This window comes from Chelonoidis abingdonii, chromosome 17, assembly GCF_003597395.2.
Source record: "Chelonoidis abingdonii isolate Lonesome George chromosome 17, CheloAbing_2.0, whole genome shotgun sequence".
Taxonomy (NCBI): Eukaryota; Metazoa; Chordata; order Testudines; family Testudinidae; genus Chelonoidis; species Chelonoidis abingdonii.
In genome coordinates, this window is record NC_133785.1 from 40,525,598 (window position 1) to 40,548,985 (window position 23,388).

Consider the following 23,388-nt stretch of genomic DNA (forward strand, 5'->3'; position numbering starts at 1 on the left):
AGGCCCTGGAGCCCAGCACCTCCATGTCAACCACTGCAGCCCCACTCAATCCACTCCCACCAGCCCCCACACCCAGCAGCCCTTGCCCACACTGAGCCTCGCCGCCCTCGTGTCCCTGGCACCAGAGGCATTTTGCACTCACTGTGTCCGCAGGCCTGTGCCCGGCACCTCCCTGCTACCCGGCCCAGCACCCACTGCTAGCGTCTGGCTAGCTACGTTCTTCCTATTAGTAGCGGGTCGACAAACCACGACAGCCTTTCTGAAGGCACTGCGCCAGCAGTCCATCAGCTCCCAAACTGTTTCTGTATTATGATGTCAGTCAGCAGGCGGAATGTTAGCAGTGTGCCACTCGGCAAGGCACTGCTTATGTCTCGCGCAAATGCAGCCCATGGCCCCACTGCGGACCGCATCACGCATCAGTCCCTGTGTCACGGGAGTCATCTCCTGGCAATGCTCTGGGGTACTGGTCCCCACAAGGCAGTCAGGACTTTGGGGAGCCTCTCTTCCCTTGGAGCAGAACTTGTTCAGGGCAAGAAAGCTCACACGGCTTCACCTCCTGGGTCTCTCCTTGGCGCATTCAGCATCCTCTGGCCATATTTTTCTCTGACTTGCACCAGAGCGAGTTCTCGGCCCAGAGCGAGAGCTGCGACTGGGGAAGCGCGACTTGGAGTCCTTTGCAGAGCCTGCCCACTTCCAGTTTCGCATACGTGGACTATCAGAGGACAGACGCAGTTAAGGACAGAGGTAGTTAAGGTTGATGAGCAGGAGGACGGGTTAAAATCACAGGGCTCGTAGGTACCGATTGGGTGGCTTGATACATTTGATTACTAGTTGTTAAGAGAGACCGGATCCCTCGACCGGTCATTCTGGGGAGCATGTGTAGGCCAGAACACCACCACTCAGCGCAATTCTACTGCCTACCTCTCACAGCCAGCTGCAGATGGGAACAACCCTCCAGCCACCTCCTCTGAGTCTGCTCAAACGCCCTTTCCCGGGCCAGGAGGTTGCACATCTGATTCCTTTGTCTCCAACACCTTCAGTTGGCACCTTTAGAGAGGAGGCCGCAGGCATACAGTTGCTAGGAAGAATTGCGTGGCTATACCGAGTGGCGCATAGGCATTTAGGTGCACTGGCCCTTTGCTCTGCAGCACAATCACAACACTTAACCTCTATGCTCTTCCTATTCCACCTTAGATTTATGCTTAAGAACTGCTAGGGGACACTGAGGGCACCAAACGAAAGTAATAATTTAATTTCTCGAGAAAACATTAAGTTCTATTTACTCACATGTCCGGGTACAGTGGGATTTGTTACACACTAAGATTCATTGAGCATACCCTGCGCCAGCACCGGGGCTCTGCTCCTGGGCGCAAAACCGCCTACCTGTGACGCGCTTGGCAACCCAACATAACATCCACACCTCGTGGCAGAGGTCAGGGTTCAGAGGGGCTGGGTCTATTGTAGACTTAGTAGCTTGGCAGGGGAGAGATTCGCAGGGCTACTCTAAGAGTAAGCCTCGCTGAGATCCCACCCGCATCCAGTACTACTGATTCTGGAAGCTGGTATGCTTTGCTGTTTCTAGGGCGGTAAAGCTTACACTTCCTTCGTCCATCAGGAAGACTCCACTGTGTCAACCCAGGGCTGGAGGCCAGCCTGGCCTGGTGGGCCAAGTCCAGGTCTAGGGGTGGGGGCTGGGTGCCTGCGAGGGGCATGAGGCTGGTGCCTTTTCAAGATTAGCATGAGCCTTAGCTGCCCATGTGTGATCGAGTTTAATGAAATGATTAGATTGGAGGCTGGTTAAGTAGGTCACAGGGACCCTGGGGTCATGTGGGCTGTGTCAAAGTCACGTGTCCTCAGATGTGGGTGTGACGCGAGTCCATCTAATACCAAACCCGTGTATGTATTATGTACCCAACGGGACCTTATGTACTAACAGACTGTAACATTCGCCACGCTAAGAAGGCCATTCGAATCATCAAAACTTCGGGCTAATATGGTTTGTGCACCAATTTCTAAGGAGGATTGTGTAGAAGGGACCTACATTCAAAGGATTTGAAACGAGGAAATTTCGACGCCTACAAGAACACCAAAAATTCAACCCGAATCGAAGCAGAGCATCCCATTCCGGGGCGCAGGGTCCCTACAGCAGTAGCCAAGGTGAGCCGAGCCCCGGAACAAATTAAAATATATACAGAATGGGGAAAAAAGAGTGGAGCCGAGGCACTGGGCCTGGAGCCGATTTGGTAGCAAGTTGTGACAGTTACGAGCGATAACATGAGTCCAAACAAGTGTCACGCCTCCTGCCTGGATGACCTGGGAAAAAGGAATCAATTTTTAGGCCCTGCAGGGGATGTAAGGCACGCGCCGGATATAGGACCCATGCAGCGTGAAGCTGGCGAGTAGGGTCTCACCGCACGAGCCTTTGGCCCAGCCCATCAATGTGTAACCTGATGTCCATGCAAGCCCTGGACGCAGGCATGAGTAAGAGAGCCCAGCCTGGAGTTGGCTAGCGGTGAAGAGGAACGCTAGCTGTCTCTCACGTCGCCCAGGTGCAAAGGAAAGCACTAGCAGCATGAGCGGGCAGCACAGTGGAGAGTAACCAACGTCATCCACATGAGGCGACAGGTATGTGAAGGAGGTGAGCTCACAGCCTCGAGTAACTGAGTGATCACAGACCACAGAGACAATCAGGGATATGGAGAAGGGGAGCGGTGAGTCGCGCACCCTCACTTCTTCCGAATGACTTCTGTCTGGCTCACGACAAACTGGGCTACGACCTGGGGAACTGGGATTGGTTTAGTCTCACAGAAGAGAAGAGCTGAGGCGCGATATGTGGGAGCCCACGCTGCTTTCAATACCCTGACGGCGGTTCATAAGAGCACGAGACGAATATAAGACTGTTCTCTCAGTGAGGTGACTGACTGACCATTGAAAGACATGGCTCCCAATTCAGGTGGGGGAGGTTCCGGTTGGATACTCACAAAAACTTGTTCCCTCAGAGAGTGGTAGAAGGCACTTGGAAGGTTGGCTAACGGGAGGTGTTGCTAGATCTTTTTACTCCTTAGTAGGGTCTCCTCTTAGGGCCCAGCTTGACAAGCTGACTGGAATATTGTTGGGTTGGCCCTGCTTCGAGCAGGGGCTTGGACTAAATCTCTCAGAGGAGTCTCTTGGCAAGCCCTGAATCTACCAAGTGTAATTAAAACTGACCTTGAAACCTGAGATGAGGACCCAAAGGAGGACGTACATTACACTAAATGGACATGGGGTTTACAGTCTGACCGCAGAGCACGAAGAAATACTAGAGAGGATAGCCACAAACCTACTAACAACGGAAGCAGAAGTCAGAAAAGGAAGTAGCCCGGAGCACTGGACGGGTTCTGATCCCAGCTGGGCGCCCCGACCTGCTGCGTCACTCGTCCGTTAGATAGGAGACGAGACACAGTATTGTACGTCGAGAAGTGGGAGCATAATGACATATATAAGTGTGTCGTAATTGGGTCACAGGGACTCTGGGACGGGTAGTAGGCACAGGAAAGGGGTGCAAATGGGGCTATGTATGGGGAAGGGCCGTGGGGTCAGCAGGCTCGTCTGACTCGGCCAAAGGGGGTGCAGGGCCCCTAGTAGGGAGTAGGTGGGCTGGTGGGCAGGAGCATCGGGTCTCTTTGAGTAAAGGGGGTTGTCTGAGGGTGTGCGGGGGCCGGGTGTGGGGGCTTAGATCGCCGCTGCTCTGAGCACGCGAATGTCATGAGCGGGCACAGAGGAACGGTTGGCTCGTATGACGGTGGCACTTAACAACAGTGGAGCGGAGACTGACTGTCAAGGTCATCCGAGGTGTAGATGCGGCGGTCAGTGCGATAAGGGGCAGAAAGACTGGGGCACTGTGCATGAGGGGTGCTAGGGCTTGGTGGGGCTGTTGGGAGGACAGGGTGCCAGAGCGTCGAGGGATAGGGACGGGGATAGCGTGTACCTCTCAAGGCGGTGTGGTGGGAGGGCGCGTAAGGGGTGTGAATGTGGGGATGGTCTAGGAACATCCTGCCATGGAATAAAAGAGTTGTGGAAGTTGTGGAGAAGGGGGATGGCGAAAGGTGAGATGAGAGGTTTAGTGTAGAGCTACTTGTGAGAGTGGCTATTGAGATGGACACATTAGCGCGGGCTCGGCGCGCAGCACGCTAAGAGCCATAACGGGTTGGTGATAAGTAAGGCCTCCGAAGGGGCGGGTAGGGGGGCTGGGTAGGCGCGAGACGGAGATTGAACGGGCTGCGGGCGCAGGGGTGGTGAGCTGAGAAGGCGGCAGCTGATCTCACACTCGTCACTGCGTTTCAAATCCACATTTCAGGCGGAAGGGCGGGGTCGAGTGCTCTGAACCTGGCGGTACGAAAATGACATTGAACGGTAAATTCAATAAGTCTGAGAGCGACTACGGGAAGGCAAGATCTTGGAGCGAACATTTGTCAGTTCTGGCTTTCAAGTAAAACACAGAGCCACCTAACCGAGGCGTAGAATTGGGGGGAAGCGAGTGAGCTGGGTACGGGAGCCGGGGGACAAGAACCATAGGGTTGGGAGTTACATGGGGCGTAGAGGAGGAAAGTGAGGTTAGGCGAGGATGGAGCAAATGAGCCAAGGAGGTGTGGGCAGTGGGCTGTGGGGTAGGCAGGGAGCCCAGGTCTATGGGACAGGGAAGTGGGGGTGGAGTGAGAAGGCAAATTAGCTAGGAACCACTGAGGATATTTGCAGGGAGAGGAGAGCGGGTCGAAAGCGTCGAAGCAGTAATCGCGGGTGGAGAGCGGGACTCTAGCCAGAGGGTACCAACACGGATGCATGGGGCGGGGATGAGGCCGCGCCACTGTTCTGACTGGGTAATGACCAGGGCCTGCTGCATTCACAGTTAATGTAGGCAATTTCCAGTGTGCTATGTGGTGTAGGTAGGGGGTGGCGGGTCATTGGGCACAGGGTTCGTGGTCCGGGCAGATAGCGGATAGTCCATCTACAGGGCTGGAGATGGGTCTGTCGAGCGGAAAGGGCTCCGGGCCGCAAGATTCCCCGGGTGGCCGGTCCCGCACAAGTGCTGCCCGGGAAACGTGCGGTCAGCCATTCCAATGGGGGGGCTCCAAGCAACGGGTGAGTCGGGAGGCGCTGTCGAGGTGGGTCTGGGCTCATCTGGGTGGCCGCCAGCGGGTGGATGCGGCGGCCGTGGGTCAAGCCGCCCTGCGGCGATCGCTGGGCTGCCTGGCGTGCGACTCACTGAGTCAGGGGGCGAGAGGGCGGGCCATGGGAGTCGGGAGTGGGTTGATGGATGCGCTCCTCTCTTGAGCAGACGGTGCTCCTTGGAGAGGCAGAAGGGGCGGGTGGCCACCCATGCCACACTTGGGACAGAGACCTACTGTCCAGGGGCAACGAAGCATTCCAGAAGCCCCGCCTCACCCCCACAGCATATGCCCACACTCTCAGGTGCAACACACCGGGGCACACCCTCGCCCTTTTGGCAGCAGGGAAAGACATGAGGAAAAGCCATGATGGGGACAAGTGGGGAGTAGGGAGCAATCACGAGTGAGTGGAAGGGGAAGGCCGAGGGCTGGGGTGAGTGAAATGGGGAGAGGGGGATATGTCAATGATGGAGCGGCCCGGTCAGAGCATGGCCGACAAGCATCATCGCACGGGATGAGGAGAGAAGAAGAACCGGGTCGAGCCGGTGGACAAGCTGCATGTGTTTCGGTACGGTTACCGGGACCGGGCGAGTCGGCCCGGGCGGGTCCTGGGCAGCCCAAGGGACGCCCCCCCACTGCAAGGCAGACGGTGACTCTCAGGCCAGGCGGGGAGAAACAGAGGATTTTATTCAGTCGAAACCAGGAAATCACAGTGAAGGGCAGAGCTCGTTAGCACAGAATCAGGACCTTATCAAAGCTCCCAAAGTCATCTTGGGAGTCCTGGCCAAGGCCGGCCTGGCTGCCCCCCCTTCCAGTCGCTCACACAGACCTGCCAGCCTCACCCCACCTCCGACAACACAATTGTTCCTCTTTTCTCTCTTTGTCTCGCTGGCACCTGGTTCACATCCCTTCCTGGCGACCATGCCGGGTTACGAAGGCATCAGCCATCACCTAATGCAGCAAGGGGAAATCCCATTTGATCACGGCAACGGGCAGCCCCTGAAATCCTCGTGGGGCTATGAGGCCGGGGTTGAGGCATGGTGGTGCGGGATCTGGGTGAATTGGGAGGCGGGGAGGTATAAGATGAGAGAGGGAAAGATTTGGAAGGGTCTATCACTAAACATAGGGCTCGCATCTGCCATAGGCTACAAGCCGGCGGATGCCGTGACGCATGCCTCAGGCTACTTCGAGCAGGGCTGGTACGTTGGGCCGTGGAGCTCATCCGGGCGGTGAGTGTGTGGGAGAGTACGTGGGTGGGGGCGCACCCGCGCGCGGTGCGGAGCCAGGCTGTTCTGGGGGGCAGGTGTGGCCCATGGCCGCTCTGGGGAAGGGACGGAGCTCTGGATGGGGATCCCTGCAGGAGCAGCCTGGGCCATCATCCTGCCGCCAGGCTGCGTGGGTCCCCGTGCTGGGTGGTGGCTTTGCGTGTGTGGGGGCGGGCGTGACAGTCTTCTCTTCTCCGGGGCCAGCGGGCCTACGTCGCCAAGCAACGAGTGGAAAGAAATCAGAAGGCCGTGGATCAACCATCGCACCCTCTCAACAAAGTGGCGGCTTAATCTTGCCGATGTTCTGAACGAGTCATTACTCCTATCTATAGCCAGGTAAACCGTAGGGAGGCCTGGCAGAGAGAAACAGCGAACGACGGCTTTTTCCTGCTGGCGCACCCCAATTCAAAAGGACCCTCGTGACCCCTACCAATTCCTGTTTTTTCTGCTGTGACTTGCCGCCCTCAGTGACTCCTCCCCTGCTGGTGAATCGCCTCCTGCTCCCTCGGGGTTTGACCCCTGCCTCTTATTTTCCCTTCCTCACAATCTCCTGCCCCACGCTGGGCCGACTGCCCCTGTTGATCATTATTCTGCGATCAGGGGCTGGCAGGGCTGCAGGCGCAGGAGGTGCGGGGGTGGGCATGGGGGCTGGTGGGGCTGCGGGGGTGAACGGGGCTGCGGGCGCAGGGGGTGCTGGGAGCTGGCTAACCACACCGTGCCCCCTTCAGGCCAATGGGGGCGTGTGCTTCCTGCGGTACGATGACACCAACCCCGAGAAGGAGGAGGAAAAGTACTTCACCGCCATCCAGGACATGGTGGAGTGGCTGGTTACGGGTCCGGGGGGGCAGAATGGTTGGGTTCTGGGCGTGGAGGAGGAGAATAGCTGGATACAAGGGGTGGGGGCAGTGGCTGGGGGGTAGCAGGAGTGCCCAGGCTATGGGATGGGGAGTGGGGGGTGAGGGAGGCAGAGCAGGAACCTATGAGGAGTTGTAGGGGGGGTGAGCGGGAGTAGTTGGGGTGGAGAGGGGACCAGCCAGGTACCCAGGGGAGATGCCACAGCCCTTCCAGCTGCTGCTGGATGACCAGGGCCTGCTGCCCTTGCTAGGAGGTGCGGTGGGGGTGCTGGCCTGGCCCCTCCCCATTTCACTCAGCTGGCTTCCACTCAGCAGGAAGGAGGGTCTCTGTGGTGTCTGACGCCCCTTTCGCCAGAAACTGGGCAGAGGAGGGTCTGGAGGGGTCTGTCCCATTCCTGGGTTCTATCCCCAGCTCTTCTGCTGACCCTGCCACCAAATGTCTCCCACCTGTACCTCAGTTTCCCCATGTGCCTAATGGCCTCTGAGGCCCATTGTGGGGTTAATGAATAGACGGACAGCACTCATAACTGTGGTTAACGAGTGACAGGAGCAGGCAAGCCCCAGACACTGCAGAGGAGCTGGGGGAAGAGCCTGACCCACCTGCCCGCCAGTGATCTCCAGGTGTTGCTTCATCAAGGCCATGGTGTGCGGCGTGATCACGTAGCCTTCTGTCTTGTAGTTCTCACCTGGGGGAGCAGGGAGCTGTGAGCACGGGGAGGGGGAGGGCTGGGGCACAAGTCCCTGGCCGGGAGGGACGCATGGGACTCCACATGCACGCCCCTCTGCTAATGGGCCTAGCCTGCTGCGCCTCAGCAGCAGCACAGGGCCTGCTCCAGCAACTACCCCAGGGCTCCACAGCTGGGTTGCCTACCTGGGGCACCGGAGCCAGGCTGGGGTGGGAGGCTCCAGTGCCCCCGGAGAAGCCAGGCTAGGATAGGGCGCTCCTGGCACAGGCTCCAGAACACCGGGGGCAGGATTAACAGCAGGACCCGACCTTGCCCAGCCAGCATGGGACGGACCCTCCCAACCCGAGCCTCTGAGCAGTGGCTCCAGAGCCAGTGGAGAGCAGCCCCAGGCTGCCAGGCCGAGGCCCCAGGAGCCCAGAGCAGCCAGGCCGCACTCACCTGGCTTGTGGAATTTGAGGGCTTCTCCCCTCAGTTGCTCCATCAGCGACTTTGTTTCCAGGGTCACTCCACCTGTGGGAACAGGGGGGCGAGGTATGTTAGCCTCTGCCCCAGCCCCTTGCTCCCAGACCTCCAGCGCCGCCCGGCCCAAGGCCCTTCCCCTGGGGCACCCACCAGCCCAGGCTGGCCTCGCTGCACTGCCCTGTCAGCCCAGGCCAGTTCCCAGCCTGGGAACTCTCCAATCGTTTTCCAGCCACGGCTGGCCTGCCCCTCCCGAGAGCCAAGACCCGCACAGGAGCTGGCCCACCATCAGCCATGCAGCAGGGACCACGGAGCCAGCAGGGGAGGGACCTTGGTCCCCCCATGTCCCTTGCCCATGGACAGCAGCAGCAGGCAAAGCCAGAGGATGGGGGCGCTAAGCAGCAGGAATCAGGGCCCAGGCCAGGCCGCCAGCTCCCAGCTGAAGGCAAGGAGACCGATATGCCATCTCCAGGGGTGGGGCAAGCACAGGAGCCCACAAGGGACCCTGCATGTGCAGTTAGTGCTGCAGAGTGGGGCTGGCCTGGCAGTCAGCTCCACAGCTCTCGGAGGCCGGTGGGGGGTAGCCTCACACCTCAGGAGGAGCTCTGAGGCCCCAGGGGGCATGGTGGTAGGTGGGGGGCAGCCCCACGCCCCAGGAGGAGATGCCCCAGGCCCGGGGGCAAGAGAGGGCACACTGAAATGCAGTTCCCAGGACCAATCAGTATGGCCAGGGACTGGGCCGCTCGGGAGCCGGGAACTAGATGGCCCTGTCCTCATAGCACCCCCCAGGTAACACACTGGCACGCACAGGTCCCGACTGGTGAATAGTGTTTTCCAGGGACAGGACGTGCTGCAGATGCTGGGCTCATGCCCCCGCCAGGACCCTGGCACCCGGATTGCTGCAGGCTGCAGCCCTAGGGGAACGGCCCTGCCCTGAGATCAAGGCACCATCGTAACCTATGGAACCCAGCCGGGGCCTGTGCAATGGCCGTGCCACAGGCAGCCCTAGGCGTGAGGGGGCATCCGAGCACAGTGCTCAGCGCAGGGCACTGCCTGGCTCCAGAGAGCGCTGCAGCCCAGGCAGCAGCAGCCCAAGGGCCGGGCTTAACCCTGCGGAACTGAGCTGAGCTGGGCCCCGGTTGGACTCCACTGGCTGCCCCGAACCCAGACCCAGCTGCGAGGTCCCTGCCCCGGAGAGTTGCCCAGGGGCTGTGGGAGATGGGCCGGGTGCCCCGCAGCAGCCCCAGGGAGAGCAAACGCCCCGCTGGCCCTAGCACTGACCCCTGGGCGGGGACAAGGGAAGCCCTCCCAGCTGCTGCCTGGCTTTATCTGCTGAGGGGCGCATGGAGCAGCCCAGGTCAGGCTCTCCGGGCGGCACCCTCCCCAGCCCCGCTGCAGCAGGCTACCCATGAGGGCACAGACAAGGATGCGGGGAGCCCCCAGACCCTGCACAGCCAGGCCCCCACAGCAGCTCACCGTTCTCCTCCTCCGCTGCCTTCTGCTGCTTCTCCGCCTCGGCCGGCTTGGCCTTCCCAGCCTGCCAGGACAGAACGGGAGCAGCCTTCAGCGCTCACAGGCTCCGCCTGGCCCGGCCCCGCAAAGCAGCCTCGTCCCCTTGGGCCACGTCTCCCGCCACGCTGGCTTCCCGCAGCCAGAACGAGCCTGGGCCCTGGCCATGCAGCGAAGGGGAATGGCTCCAGCCCCCTTCAGCTCCACTGACCTCATATGTGCCCCCCATCGCTCAGGGGCACCGCCAGCCGCCCGGCCCCTCCCCCCCGGCGCCCAGGGGCACCGCCAGCCGCCCGGCTCTTCCCCGCCCGGCGCCCAGGGCACACACCCCCAGCTAGCGAGGCTCAGGGCTCCCCTCCTGCTCACAAAGTACCTTTGGTTTCTTTTCCAGGTCAGCTTCTGTCTTTGGGCCCAGCAAGTGCAGCACCTGCAGGAGAGGGGAGTGGAGCCTAAACAGGGGTGGACGGGGGGCAAGGAGTCTGGGTGGAGCTCCCTCCCCCACCAGCCCCCCCATGACCATATTCAGGCTGCAGCCCAGACAGGATCTCAATGGTCCCCCTCCTCAGCAGTGCCAGCAGGACATCCCTCCACTGCCCTGCCTGGGCCACGGGCCTGTGCCCAGGCACTTCCCGCGTGGGCCACGAGCCAGGCGCAGGGCTCGTAAGGGCCAGCGCTGCCTTCAGAAGCCAGGCCCCATTGCTCGCTGGCAGCCCGGCCCAGCCGCACCTACCTGCAGGTCCACTTCGTTCTTAATGCTCTTGCCATCTGCCCACCTCAGCCTGCCACGTGCCTCACCTGCAAGTGAGCACAAAGGGACGGGTGTGGGCAGACCCAGCTCAGGGATCCCCCCGGGACAGGCAACGGCACCTCCCCCTTGAGTCAGGGCCCCAGCCTCACTCAGCCACAGGCAGATTCCAGCAGCCTCTCTGCTGCCAACCTGGACAAGGCCCCAAAGCCACCAGGCGGAGCAGGGCCCCGGCCGCACAAGGGTGAGGGAGTTGCAGAATGGGCCTACACTTGGGGACACTGGGGCTCCCAGGGCCGCTGCCCCCAGGGCGGCTGGGCAGAGGTTAGCCATGGCAGGGATGTTTTTGCACAGCTCTCTCGGGTCAGCCAGTGCCAGCCCTGAGGGATCTTGTACAGCTGGGTGTCCCCCCTGCACACTCGCTCGTGGCAGGGCTGGGGAGCTCTCCCGGGCAGGGGCAGCGCTGAGACATCTGCACAGCACCAAACACAGTCAGTGCTGCTAACGGTCCATCCTGCACAGCGGCTCCCAGCCTGGCTAGCAACACACACACTTGCCCAGTTGGCTCAGGAGCCGCAAGGAAGGAGGATGTTGTCCAGGGCTCTGAGGGGCACCGAGCCGTCTCCCTCTCAGTGCTGGGCAGCGGACTCTCGCTCACCTGCTCCGGGGCTAACCGAGCGCCCCAGGGCAGAGGGGCAGTGACCTCGGGGGGGTTTGCCATCCTCTGCGGCCTGGGGTGCAGGTCACTGGCTCACTTCCCTGCCATGGGGGCCTTGGGCACTGGGGCCCTCGGCAGGGATGGACCAGAGCTGGCTTTCACCAGGTGAAACCATGGTTTCTATTGCCCCAGGAATACTAGTTAATCCCAGTTTAGGGTGTTTTCTATTTAAAACTGTCTCGTTGCCGCTGCACTTCCTCTTCCATGCTCACAAGGCTGCAGATTCAGAGATTAATTCAGGGCTGTACAAACACACAGTAAAAGTGCAGCAGAGGGCGCAGCAAGCTGCGTAAATGTACCGCTGAGCAGCCAAATGCCCAGGTACATCCTGGGTCAGTGTTTTCTGAAGGACGTGACATCTCGTGACTCATTTCTATGTTATCGAAACAAACCCACTCAAGAGCATGGAAAGGCCAATAATGCAGAACTGCAGGGGGGCAGCAGCCGCCAAGCCGCAGGCTGCCCATCCAGGTCCATCTGGCTGTGCAGGGCAGTAGCTGGGTAGAGCCTGTTCCTTGCACTGAATGGATGTATGGAAAGACTGAAAAGACTCACTTTGTGTTCCTGGACACTGATGTGGTTCTTTTCCCAGGTTCAAGCGGGTTCAGGCTGCTGTTTGCCAGTGCCCTGCGCTAAATCAGTTTCCCAGGAAACCGCAAACCCTGTACTTGGATCTAGGTCTGGCTGTTGGGCTCAGCGTGCGGGGGCTGAGCGGGGCTGGTGGTCTGTCTTCTCTGACTCTGGCTCCAAACAAGTTCCTGTTTGCAGGGTGTGAGCGCCACGAGGGGCCCGGAGCCGAGGCAGCCGCAGGAGCCAGCGATGGTTTTAATCACACACACAAGGAGCCCAGGAGAGGGGGACTCCAGCCAATATGCCAGCATGGGCAATCCCTGCCCTCTATGGCTCAACACACATCTCTGCAATAGCCAGATCCACAGGCCAGGGAACCTCCTCAATGCAGCCCAGCAGAGCCCCAGCGGTGCCAGGGCACAGGGCGGCTGGGGAGGAGCCCTGCTCGCAGCCACTTGGCTCTCAGAAGCATTTCCAGGTGGATCCTCTAGACTAGGGGCACACACGGCAGCACCACCAGGGAGCTAGCCCTCAAACCAGATCCCGCCAGCCCGAGGGTCAGGAGGGCAGAGACAACCAGCACAGGGCCAGATCCTGGCGGCCTATTCCTAGGCACAAGCACCACCTCAGCTCCAGAATTTTTCTGCAGGCTCCTGGCCAACAAGCTGTGGTTGAACCTGGCCCTGCTGCGCGCTCTGGCGGTGGCCCTCAGGTGAGTTACTGGAGCAGCAGCTGAGCAGACACTGCACAGTGCTCACAGCAGGGCACTGGACGATGCCTCCCGCCCTGGTCCGGCCCCCAGGCGTGGTTAAGGAGCTCTGGCAGATGTGGGGCAGGTGGCAGGGGTGGGGAGCATCCTGGAGAACTGGGAAAGCAGGGTGCTCTGGGAGAGGCATCAGAACAGGAGGCACAGAGGCGGGCAGGTGCAGAGGAGATGGGCACATGGACGCTGCGCCTGGTCTGTTAGAAGCACAAGGAGTGAGCCCAGCACGGTGGGAGGGAACAGAGCCAAGGGACACACCTGGGGGGGTGGTACCTCTTGATCTATGCCATGGAGAACTGCACACAGGTCACCCCCCTGGAGACCCACCCCCTGGCCCACCTGAGCTGCTGACTCACCCATCAGCAGCCCCATGTTAAAGCGGTACCGCTCCGACAGTAGCTCGGCTTGGTGCTTGTTAACGGCTGCCTCCACCTAGAGTGAGCAGGAGAATGCAAATGAGCCAGGCGGGAGTGAGCAGGGAACACGGGCTGCAGGGCAGAGACTCACACATAAACTCCTCTCAGCGATGGGAAAGGGGGATTGGCACCGGCGCGGACAGGGCAAGGCCACCGCAAGGGCCAGATGGGCAGAGCTCAGACACCCGAGGGAGCTACCGGTACGGCCATGCCGGCAAGGAGCTTCCACAGCAGCGAGGGCCCCCTCATCTCCTCTGGGGAGAGGCTCTAGGGCAGCCTGGGCCCGTCCGCTGAGCTGGCCCCATCCTTGCTGGCGGGGCTCTGATATGCACAGCAATGGGCACTATCCGCCTCCTAGTCCCTGCAGAGCTCACTCACCCCCCAGCCATCCACTCTGGCTGACACAGAGCCCCAGCAGCCCTGCAAGTACAGCGGTCACAGGGCACCTCCGGTCCAGGCTGGTGTCAGCCTCAGGAGCACGGGAGGCTGTGACCTTATTGATATAAACTGGGACCATATAGAACATGGGTTGCAACCAAGGTCCTGTAGTGGCACCAAATCTTATGTAAGGGGGTCATATCAGGTGTCTAAGACCAGGTTCTGGGTCGCTGGTTATGATTACGCTGTCTGGCTCATTTGGTAGTTGAAGTTACCAGTATTGGCTCTATACTGTCTGTATTTCAAACTTGTGCTGCAGTTCTGGGTGACACCCCAGACAAGCTGGTGTTAGCTCTGCCTGGCCTGCTTGATGGCCCATTAAGGACCATCAGCTACACAACTGACCCATTGAGAGGAGGCAGATACGCCTTGTGACTGAGCAAAAGTGCCAGGACGTTGCTCCATGTGACTCCAATATCCATTTTGGCTGTAATTTCCACAGAGATAGAGACAAAGAGGTCTTTAGTTACTCAGAAGCCTATATAGTGATAGCCTCATCTCCATTGTCTCAATCCTGCTGTTTACTCATGGACGGTACTCTTGCTACAGAGCTTGAAGCTCGAACAAAGGAACTGAATAGACCCACTCCCAGCGGGATGACTTCAAGAGACTGATTTGAAAATGCTGTTACTCCATCACTGCTACAAGCTGAACCAGAGGACTTTCGCCATCTACTGCATGTAATTGGATTCGTAATGAATTAAAACCAATTCTAGGCTCTTAATCTATTCTTCTATTCTTTCTTTTAATGATAACTCAACCTTTAGATTTAGATTCTAAAGAGATACATTGGCAACAGCGTGATTGTGGATAGATCTGATGCTGAATATTGACTCTGGGTCTGGTAGCTTGGTCTTTGGATCGAAGAGAACCTTTTTCTTTTTCCTGGGGTGTTGGTTTTCATAACCGTTCATCCCCAGGACGGGTGGGACTGGTGGTGATACTGGGAGACTGGGGTGTCTAAGGAAATTGCTTGTGTGACTTGTGGTTGGCCAGTGGGTGACACCAAAGTCATTTTGTCTGGCTGGTTTGGTTTGCCTTAGAGGTGGAAAAACCCCAGCCTGGGGCTGTGACTGCCCTGTTTGAGCAATTGGTCCTGGATTGGCACCTCAGTTGGGTCCCGCCAGAACCACATCGTCACAGAGGCTCAGCGACGAGTCCTGAAACAGGAGCGATCTCTCCCAGGCCCCCGAGAGCAGCACGCTAACAGGAACAGCCTCCTGCCAGCAACAGCCCCACCACTGCCGCTAGGAGCAGGGACACCAGCCAAACTCACCAGGGCTGCACCCCACTGACGACACTGCTGCCTGTAGTGCCATTAACATGGCCTCCTGGCACCCCAAGCCATGGGCTGCCCTTCCACAGCTCTGTGCAGGGAGGCCCCTTGCTCACTCCCTCCCCACACCAGGCCCTTGTACTTACAGCCTCCTCTATCTGCTCTGGGGTCACGACCACCCCCACTCCACACTCCTGCTCAAAGTCTGCCGTGTCGATGGGGTCCAGAGGGTGGCTCCGCACGTACTCCAGGGCAGCTGGGGGAGGCAAACAAGCAGCTCAGGCGAGCGGTATTTCCACGCAGTGCCGTGGGCTGCTTCAACCAGGCTCCAGAAGCCAGGAGACCCCATGGGGGTCTCTGCCTGTCCACAAGGGTCTCCTAGACACATGCCCTGCACCCAGGCAGCAGCAGCTGGCCCCTCTGCCTGGGGCTTCAGGCTCATGTCGTCCAAGTCTCACAGTATAAGCCCGGACCAGGCAAAGCAGAAGGCAAGGCAGGACATCAGTCAACTGGTTCCTGTTCCAACCCCCAGGTATCAGATTCCCCCTCTGCTGCCTTGGACTGGACACATTCCCTCCAGATCTGATCCTGGTACAAAGCCAGGCCAGTTCCTGAACTCTAAGGGGGTTCGTGCCTGTGCCAAGCTCACAGAGTGCTGCCCCCATGTGCCGCTGGGTCCCAGGGGCTGCTCTACAGGCTTACTGCAGGGTGCTTGCTCAGCTGAGACATGGGATGCACTGGTCCGGCGGGGCTGCATGCCCAGCACCCTCCCGCTATCCATGCTGGGACCAGACTATGGGCCCTGCAGCAAGCAGCTCACACAGCCCACTGCACAGGTTGGGATCCAAGGCACAAGACTTGTTGGGGCTCCTTATTCCCACCCACAGGCCAGGGCAGGATGCTCCTTACGGCATGTTTCTCAGGTCTTTGTCCAGCCCTGTTTAAAGGATTTATGTGTTAGGTGCTCCCCTCCCTTCCCTGGGGAGACAACTCCACGAGAAAATGCTCCTCCTTGTTAATGCAGGCGCAGACATGCAGCACCGAAAGGAAGCAGCCTCGGGGTCTGGCTACCAGGGGCAGGCAGAGACCACCACAGAGGAGCCTGCGCTGATGCCTGTGCCTGGAGTGACCAGGCTAAGCTGTGGGACAGACCACGCAGGCAGCTGAAGTAGGGAAAGCCTGAGGCTCGGGAGAGAACACACATATTTTACTGCTGGGCAAGGGTTGAAATGTCCGATTTACACTGGGAATTATCCCCCAGACTGAACCACAGGCACAAGAGGGTGAGACACAGCTGCAGCAAAGGGAGCTGGGTAGCACTTTGCACGCACAGAGCAGGCTGCAGCCTGGCTGGGAGTGGGAGCAGGGAATTCAAACCCGGCTGAGCTGATAGATCTCAGGCCAAGGCTGGGTCAGCAGAGCCCATGCTGTACATGGGAAAGAGGGGAGCAGATCGAGCTACCTGCCTCCCATATCATACCACTTAGCTGCAAGTCTGTGACAATCTTCTTGCTGGTGACGTAGCCCACAAGGAAACGAAGACGTTTTTGGTCCTTAAGCCGGGACGCCACATTGTACAGGAGGGTTCCAGTCGCCTTGTCAACACTTGGGCCCAGGATTCCTTGTGCCTGAAGCCCAGGAAGGAAGAACATAGTTCGAGCGACACTACCTCTTCACTATCAGTGCTGCCATGGCTACACTGCTGGGGTGCAGATTCTCTCCATCGACAGATGGGGCTTTTCCGTGGCCGTAGCAAACCCACCCAGCGAGAGGGGGTGGTGAGGTCGATGAGAGAATTATTCAGTCAGACTAGCACTGTCTGCACCAGGGCTTAGGCCGGCTTAACTACAGTGATCAGGGTTGAATTTCTCATGCCCCTGAGCAACACTAGGTCGCCCTGACTTTTGGGTGTAGACCCGGCCTGAGCCAGTGGGAAAAGGGAGCCATGCAGGGCCCTGGCATCGAAGGGGCAGGGGACGTTTCCTCTGAGAAACCCAAAGCGAAAAAAATCTGTGAAGTTAGTGTGGTAGTGAAAACCAGCCTAGGGCGGAGGAGTGGGCCAACCAGGGGAAACCCCTCTCCTTGTCTCAGGAAGGGTCGTGAGAGAGGGAAGAGCTCAAACTCAGCACTGCCTTGTGGGGGCTCCGGGGCTGTGCTCCCTCTGTGGTTTGAGAGTCGCAGCCGGGTAAGCAGTGCTCCCTCTCCCCCTCTCTCCGCCTGGAGCACACGCTTCTCTGCCAGGACAGGCCACGTGACTATTACAAATGTCCTATCTGAGCCCTGCAATCAGCAGCACAGGGATTCCCAGACAGAGCTATCCAGGAATTGCTGATATTAATTTGTACGGGTAGAAGCTAGTTTCGGTTTCTGTTTGTTGCAAAGAATCCCATTGTAAAACCAAACCTCTGAACACTGCAAGCCCACTCTCTCCCGCCCAGAGACCCAGCCCCATGCCGAGGGCTCCTGTCACACCCTAGGGAGAAGCGCTAGCTTACAGCATTCAGCCATGGCAGTGACAGAAGCATTCTGGGAACCAAAACTGACTCAGCCTCCCTGAAAGGGGCACATCCAGATACAACTGCTGCGTTGTAAACAATCGGGTCACTGACCACGTCTTACCCTGTTAAAACACACAACTGATACAAATCCAGCTCCCTGGTTATGCTCTGTGTCTGCCAATCAGTTTCCGTGCATGGCAATGAAAAGCCAATGCAGTCACCTCCATGTTCCCAGCGCTGCAGGGCTTGGGTTTCACACACCTAGAGCTGGGCTCAGTTGTCAAAGATAACGGGTTTGTGGCTGTTTCAGGAAAGCATGGTTGGGACACAAAGAGTGCAACCTACCCTAGTGTGCCCTCACCCTGGGGCGAGCTAGAGCATGGGAGGGGCAGGCAGAGAAGAAGTGCAAGGAAGTTGCCAGTGCGGTTAGTTTGAGGAAAACTCTTCTCTGATTCTATGCACAGTGGCTCAGATGGTAATGATTCCACCCTGGGTTTGCAACCCGCACCCAGGCCCTGACCCGTACCATGAGCCATGCTGACAGTGGGCCAAGTCAGCCCTGGCATTAGCTGGCCCAGGTCCCAGGGGGTGCAGAGCCTGCAGAACCCAGGGTGCGCTGGGCCAGGCGGGGCTCTCTCCTGCACTGCCCCTGCCTGCAGAGGGTGGGCTGCTGCTGGCGCCGAGCCAAGGGGGGTAAGAGTAGGAGACAGAGGGGCAGGAAAGTGGCTGCAGAAAGGGGTGCCGAACAGGGAGGAGGAAGCGCTGTGTTCAAGCCAAAGGGCAGTGGCCTTGATGGGGGTCAGAGGGCAGGATCAGGATGCAGGGGTCAAGGGCCAGGCGGCACAGGGGTCAGAGGGCAGGATCAGGATGCAGGGGTCAGGGCCAGACGGCACAGGGGTCAGAGGGCAGGATCAGGATGCAGGGGTCAGGGCCAGACGGCACAGGGGTCAGAGGGCAGGATCAGGGCGTCAGAGGGAAAGGATCATTTGGGTGCAGGGGGTCACGAGGGCAGGATCAGGATGCAAGGTGGTCAAGTGGCCAGACTTCGGCACAGGGCTCGGTTTCATAGAGGGCAGGATCAGGTTTCTATGGATCAGGGCGTCAAGACGTCCAGGGCCAGACGGCACAGGGTTCAGAGAGGCAGGAATCAGGATGCAGCGCGGTCAGGGGCCAGACGCCGGCACAAGGGGTCAAGAGGGCCAGGATTATCCAGGAACGGCAGAGCGTGACTGACGCAGGGCTTCAGAGGCAGGGTTCACGGGACGATGCATGGGGTCAGGGACGCTAGACGGCACAGGGGGTTCAGGAGGGCAGGATCAGGAGGACGCAGGGGTCAGATGGGCAAAGTGGAAGGCGGGCACAGGGCTGTCAGAGGGCAAAGGATCAAGGGTTTAGCAGGGGATCAACGGGTCCAACGACGGCACAGTAGGTTCCTGCAAGGGCAGGATCCAGGATGCAGTCGGCGTCAAGAGGGACAAGTTGATCAGGGTGCAGAGGGGCAGGGCCAGACGGCACAGGGAGTCAGAGGGCAGGGTCAGGGTGCAGGGGTCAGAAGGGATAGGGTCAGGGTGCAGGGAGTCACTGGATCAGGGCCAGACGGCACAGGGGTCAGAGGGCAGGAATTAGCGACGGCAGGGGTCAGAGGGCAGGGTCCAGGGGTGCAGGGGTCAGGGCAGTACGGTCGGCAAAAAAGGGGTCCAGGAGGGCAGGGTCCGGGTGGCAGAGGGTCAGCAGGGACAGGGTCAGGGTGGCAGGGGTCCAGAGGGCCAGGCGGCTACAGGGGTCAGAGGGCGGCCGTCAGGGTGCAGGGGTCAGGGACCAGATGGCACTAGGGGCAGAGGACAGGATCAGGCGGTCGGGTCAGAGGGCAGGGGAAACAGTCAGGGCGGGGTTAGGCGGAAGGGCGCGAGGCCCGGGTCCCGGCCCGGCGGGGGCGGGGTCAGATGGTCACGGGTTACCTGGGTCACGGCCTCGCAGCAGCGCCGCTCAGCGCCTCGTTCTCAGAGGTCTCGCGAGCTTGGGCTCGCTCAGGGCCGATGGCCATGGCCGTGAACAGGCTCAGCGCGTCCGGCCCCGCCGCCATGATGCCGCCGCCGCCGCCGCTGCCCCGCCCGGCGAGGGGGCGCGGCCCGCACCGCCCAATCAGCGAGCAGGAGGCGGGCGCTGCGGAGGCTTAACCAATCAGAGGTGAGGATGGCCCTGATGGCCAATGGAGGAGCACGGCAGGATCTGGGTCTCTTGCAACTCAGCCAATGGGGATCGAAGCAGCCGGAGGGGGCGGAGCCAGGACTGCTGCCGGTTGCATCATTTAAAGGGCCAGGGCAAGACGGGAGCCACGTGGTGGCGGATGGGGCGGGGCTAGTCCCTGGGGGGCGGGGATTGGGGGTATATGGAGTTGGGCAACCCCCTGCCTCCCTGTTAACCCCCACGCTCCGGCTCCCCACAGCTGGGTGCCAAGTGCCAGGCCAGCTGGCTGCGGCGCAGCCCCCTCTACACCAGCTTCGCCTTCGTCCTTGATCTGCCTGCCCCGGGTGCCCCCTCCCACACTGTGATGGGGTGTCCTCAGGCCACCTGCGGGGAGGGCAGGGCTACTGCCCCCTTGTGCAGAGCGAGACCCAGGCACAGGGAGGCTGAGTGAGCTGGGTTAGGGTTAGGGTTAGGGTTGCACCTGGGTTTCCCCAGCCCCGGCTGCCCCCCAACCGCTGGGTGCATCGCCCGATTTCCTGGGCAAAGCCAGATTATCTGCAAGGCCTCAGGGCCGGTCTCTGCACCACTCAGGGCAGCAGTTAAGCTCAATCCCCCGGGACAGTGGAGCTGCTGGCATCTGGGCTGAAGCTTCCCAGTGTGGGCGTCTGCAGCATTCTCAGAAGTGACAAGTGGGCTGTGGAATGCCCCTGGTACCAGAAAGCCTTGGGAATGGCTTGTTTTCCCAGAAGCAAACAAGGGAATTAGCCATTTCTCAAAACAACTGGGATCCTCCTAGCTATGGCCTCTGTGGAGGAGTCTGCAGCCTGCCAAATGGGCTGCTGCCGTTTTCGGTGTGTTGGCTCTGAATTGGCCTGGTGGGTGGGTGCATTAGTGTCTGCAGCACTGGGCATCAGCTGGGCAGTCGCTGCTGCAGTGAGGCGAAGAGCCAGAGACACAGACTCAGTATTTGGGCTGGTTTCCCCCTCCCTCCCCAATATTTATGGGACTTCAATTATGCAAGAAGTCATGCCACCACCTGGGCTTTTGTATCAATAATTGACGCATGAAATCACAAAGCACTGGCCTGACTGGGTCTCAAGAGCAAAAGGAAACTGAACCAGCACCTTGTAGTGTCACGTCAACAACCTGAAAGCAGCCCAAGCCTCCCTGCAGACTGGGTGCATCAACAGAAGCCAAAGATAAGCCACCACAGGGGCTGCTCTGACCTTTCTCTGCCTCAGAAGGGCCTGTGGCCTTTGCCCTGCGTGGCCCTGGCCCTGGCCCCAGCAGTGCGGCAGCACTTTAACGTCGGCTGCGTACAGACTGGGACTGGCGGCCACTTCTTACCAGTACACCGTCCCATCTCGTGTTGGCCCACTTTCACCCTTGCCCATGGGGCTAAAGAGAGCACAGTAGACATTCAGGGCTCCGAGACCCTCCCGCTTGCCAGGTTTCAGAGCCTGGGCTCCAGCTCGAGCAGGAGGGTCTACATGGCTATTTTTAGTCCCTGAGCTGGAGTTGGTTGCCCTGGTTCTGAGACTTGCTGCTGCAGGGGGTTGCGGTATAGACGTCCCCGTGAGGGGCCTGGAGGGAGAAATGGGCCTGCAAGAGGGAAGGAAGGGAGGCGAGAGGAGCAGCTCTGGCGGCCGCCTGGGGAAAGCAGAGGCTGGCGTTGTGAGCAGAATAGAGGGCATGGTGCCTGCTGCTGGCCACTCAGCGTCTACACTACAGGCGGTGCCAGTCAGAGTCTGTGTGCTGTAGACAGGGTCTTAGGTCTTGAGCAAAGGACACCTCTCACTGGCCCAGGGCTGGGTCAGAGCCCAATGCAAGATGTGGACTGAGACTCTCGGCCATGCTAGCCTCTCTGTGGCCAAATAAATACAAAGCAAATAGCACTTGGCAGTTAGAACATGTTGTGGGTTGGAGGGGAGGAGCCAGTGTTTGTGGCCTCAATGACTTCCTGTGGCAGGGAGTTCCACAGTGTAACAGGGTGTGTGGAAAGATATTTTCTTTGATCAGATTTTAATCTCCAGCATGTCCCCTCTTACTCACCTTTCCAAAGGAGCCATCCTAGTCTTGGCAACCTCTCTTCATGGGAAGGGGGGCGTGTTTCCAGCCCCCTGATCATTCTCATCACCCTTCTCTGGGCCCCGCTAGCTCTGTGCTATCGCATGGGAGATGGGCTGCCCACCTGCAGACAGTACTCCCCTCAGGCCACCCCACCGATTTATATTAGGGCAGGAGAATATTTCCATATTCCTTATGTCCCCAACATCGAGTTAGCATCTGTGCCCGCAGCTGCAGCTGGAGCAGAGGTCTCCATTGAGTCCCCTGGTGCTGACCAGGTCTGGTTGCTGAGCGGATACAGTTGGCAGGACGTGCCAGAGTTTGACTTTCTGCTCCGAAGTACAGTGCTTTGCAGTGATCAACACTGAGCTTCCCTTGCCATCCTGGGGCCCATTCACCAAGTGTGTTCAGGTCTCCCTGAAGTTCCTCACAGGTGTCGCTGGGCCTGACTCACATAAAGAAATTGGTATTTTGCTCCCTCGCCTTTCCAGATCATGAACGTATTGAACAGGGGGCTTGGAAACTGACTCGGCTCTGTTCCAAGCTGTGATCAGCAGGGCACCCGAAGGACACGTCCCGAGGTTATTGCTTAGGATCTTGCCAGGCCTTGCAGGACCAACAGGGGCTCTGCCGCAGAAGTGTGCAATCAGAGAGAAGATAAAACGGCTCAGTGGGGGGTTGCACTGTGGGGGACATTGCTGTGCTGAGCGGGGGCTGCTCACAGCCATCGGGGGGCTGCCTGGGAAGCAGTCATGTGAGACATGGCATTCATGGAGGGGTGTGAAGTAGAGAAAGTGCTTAGCAGCCAGGAGGGGGAGATGGCTGCAAGCACGGAGTCCAGAGCTGAGAGCAGAGCGACTGGATGTGCCTGGGGCAAAGGAGGCAGCTGGTGGAGGTTGTCCCAGGCAGTGAGGGGTGTGGGGCAGTGGGATGCGGTGGAAGAAGCCTGAGGAGAGGTCTGGGGAGGCTGGGTGATGAGAACAGAGGGTGAGGACAGCAGAGCAGAGGGTTGGAACAGGGAGGGTTACAGAGAGCTGGACAAGAACAGTAACAGGAAACTTGGAAATGGCAGAGATGCTTAATGACTTCTTTGTTTAGGTCTTCACTGAGAAGTCTGAAGGAACGTCTAACATAGTGAATGCTTATGGGAAGGGGGTAGGATTAGAAGATAAAATAAAAGAGCAAGCTAAAAATCACTTAGAAAAGTTAGATGCCTGCAAGTCACCAGGGCCTGATGAAATGCATCCTAGAATACTCAAGGAGTTAATAGAAATGGAGCAAGTAATTAAAGAAATCATCTGCAAACACTTGGAAGGTGGTAAGGTGATAGGAATAGCCAGCATGGATTTGTAAAGAACAAATCATGTCAAACCAATCTGATAGCTTTCTTTGATAGGATAACGAGTCTTGTGGATAAGGGAGAAGCGGTGGATGTGGTATACCTAGACTTTAGTAAGGCATTTGATACGGTCTCGCATGATATTCTTATCGATAAACTAGGCAAATACAATTTAGATGGGGCTACTATAAGGTGGGTGCATAACTGGCTGGATAACCGTACTCAGAGAGTAGTTTATTAATGGCTCCCAATCCTGCTGGAAAGGTATAACAAGTGGGGTTCCGCAGGGTCTGTTTTGGGACCGGCTCTGTTCAATATCTTCATCAACGACTTAGATGTTGGCATAGAAAGTACGCTTATTAAGTTTGCAGACGATACCAAACTGGGAGGGATTGCAACTGCTTTGGAGGACAGGGTCAAAATTCAAAATGATCTGGACAAATTGGAGAAATGG

General features: G+C 58.8%; 1 protein-coding gene across 1 annotated transcript in view; it reads right to left on the reverse strand.

The window, feature by feature from the left end:
* QARS1 (glutaminyl-tRNA synthetase 1) overlaps positions 1–19,437 on the reverse strand; it is a 28,799-nt gene extending 9,362 nt beyond the window's left edge. The window contains 10 exon segments of the mRNA XM_075073328.1: positions 7,776–7,949; positions 8,388–8,459; positions 9,885–9,945; positions 10,291–10,344; positions 10,648–10,712; positions 13,070–13,145; positions 14,990–15,099; positions 16,324–16,471; positions 19,300–19,316; positions 19,319–19,437. Coding sequence (XP_074929429.1) covers positions 7,776–7,949; positions 8,388–8,459; positions 9,885–9,945; positions 10,291–10,344; positions 10,648–10,712; positions 13,070–13,145; positions 14,990–15,099; positions 16,324–16,471; positions 19,300–19,316; positions 19,319–19,424 — 883 coding nt within the window. The 5' untranslated portion in view covers positions 19,425–19,437.
* Between the last annotated feature and the right edge of the window lie 3,951 nt (positions 19,438–23,388).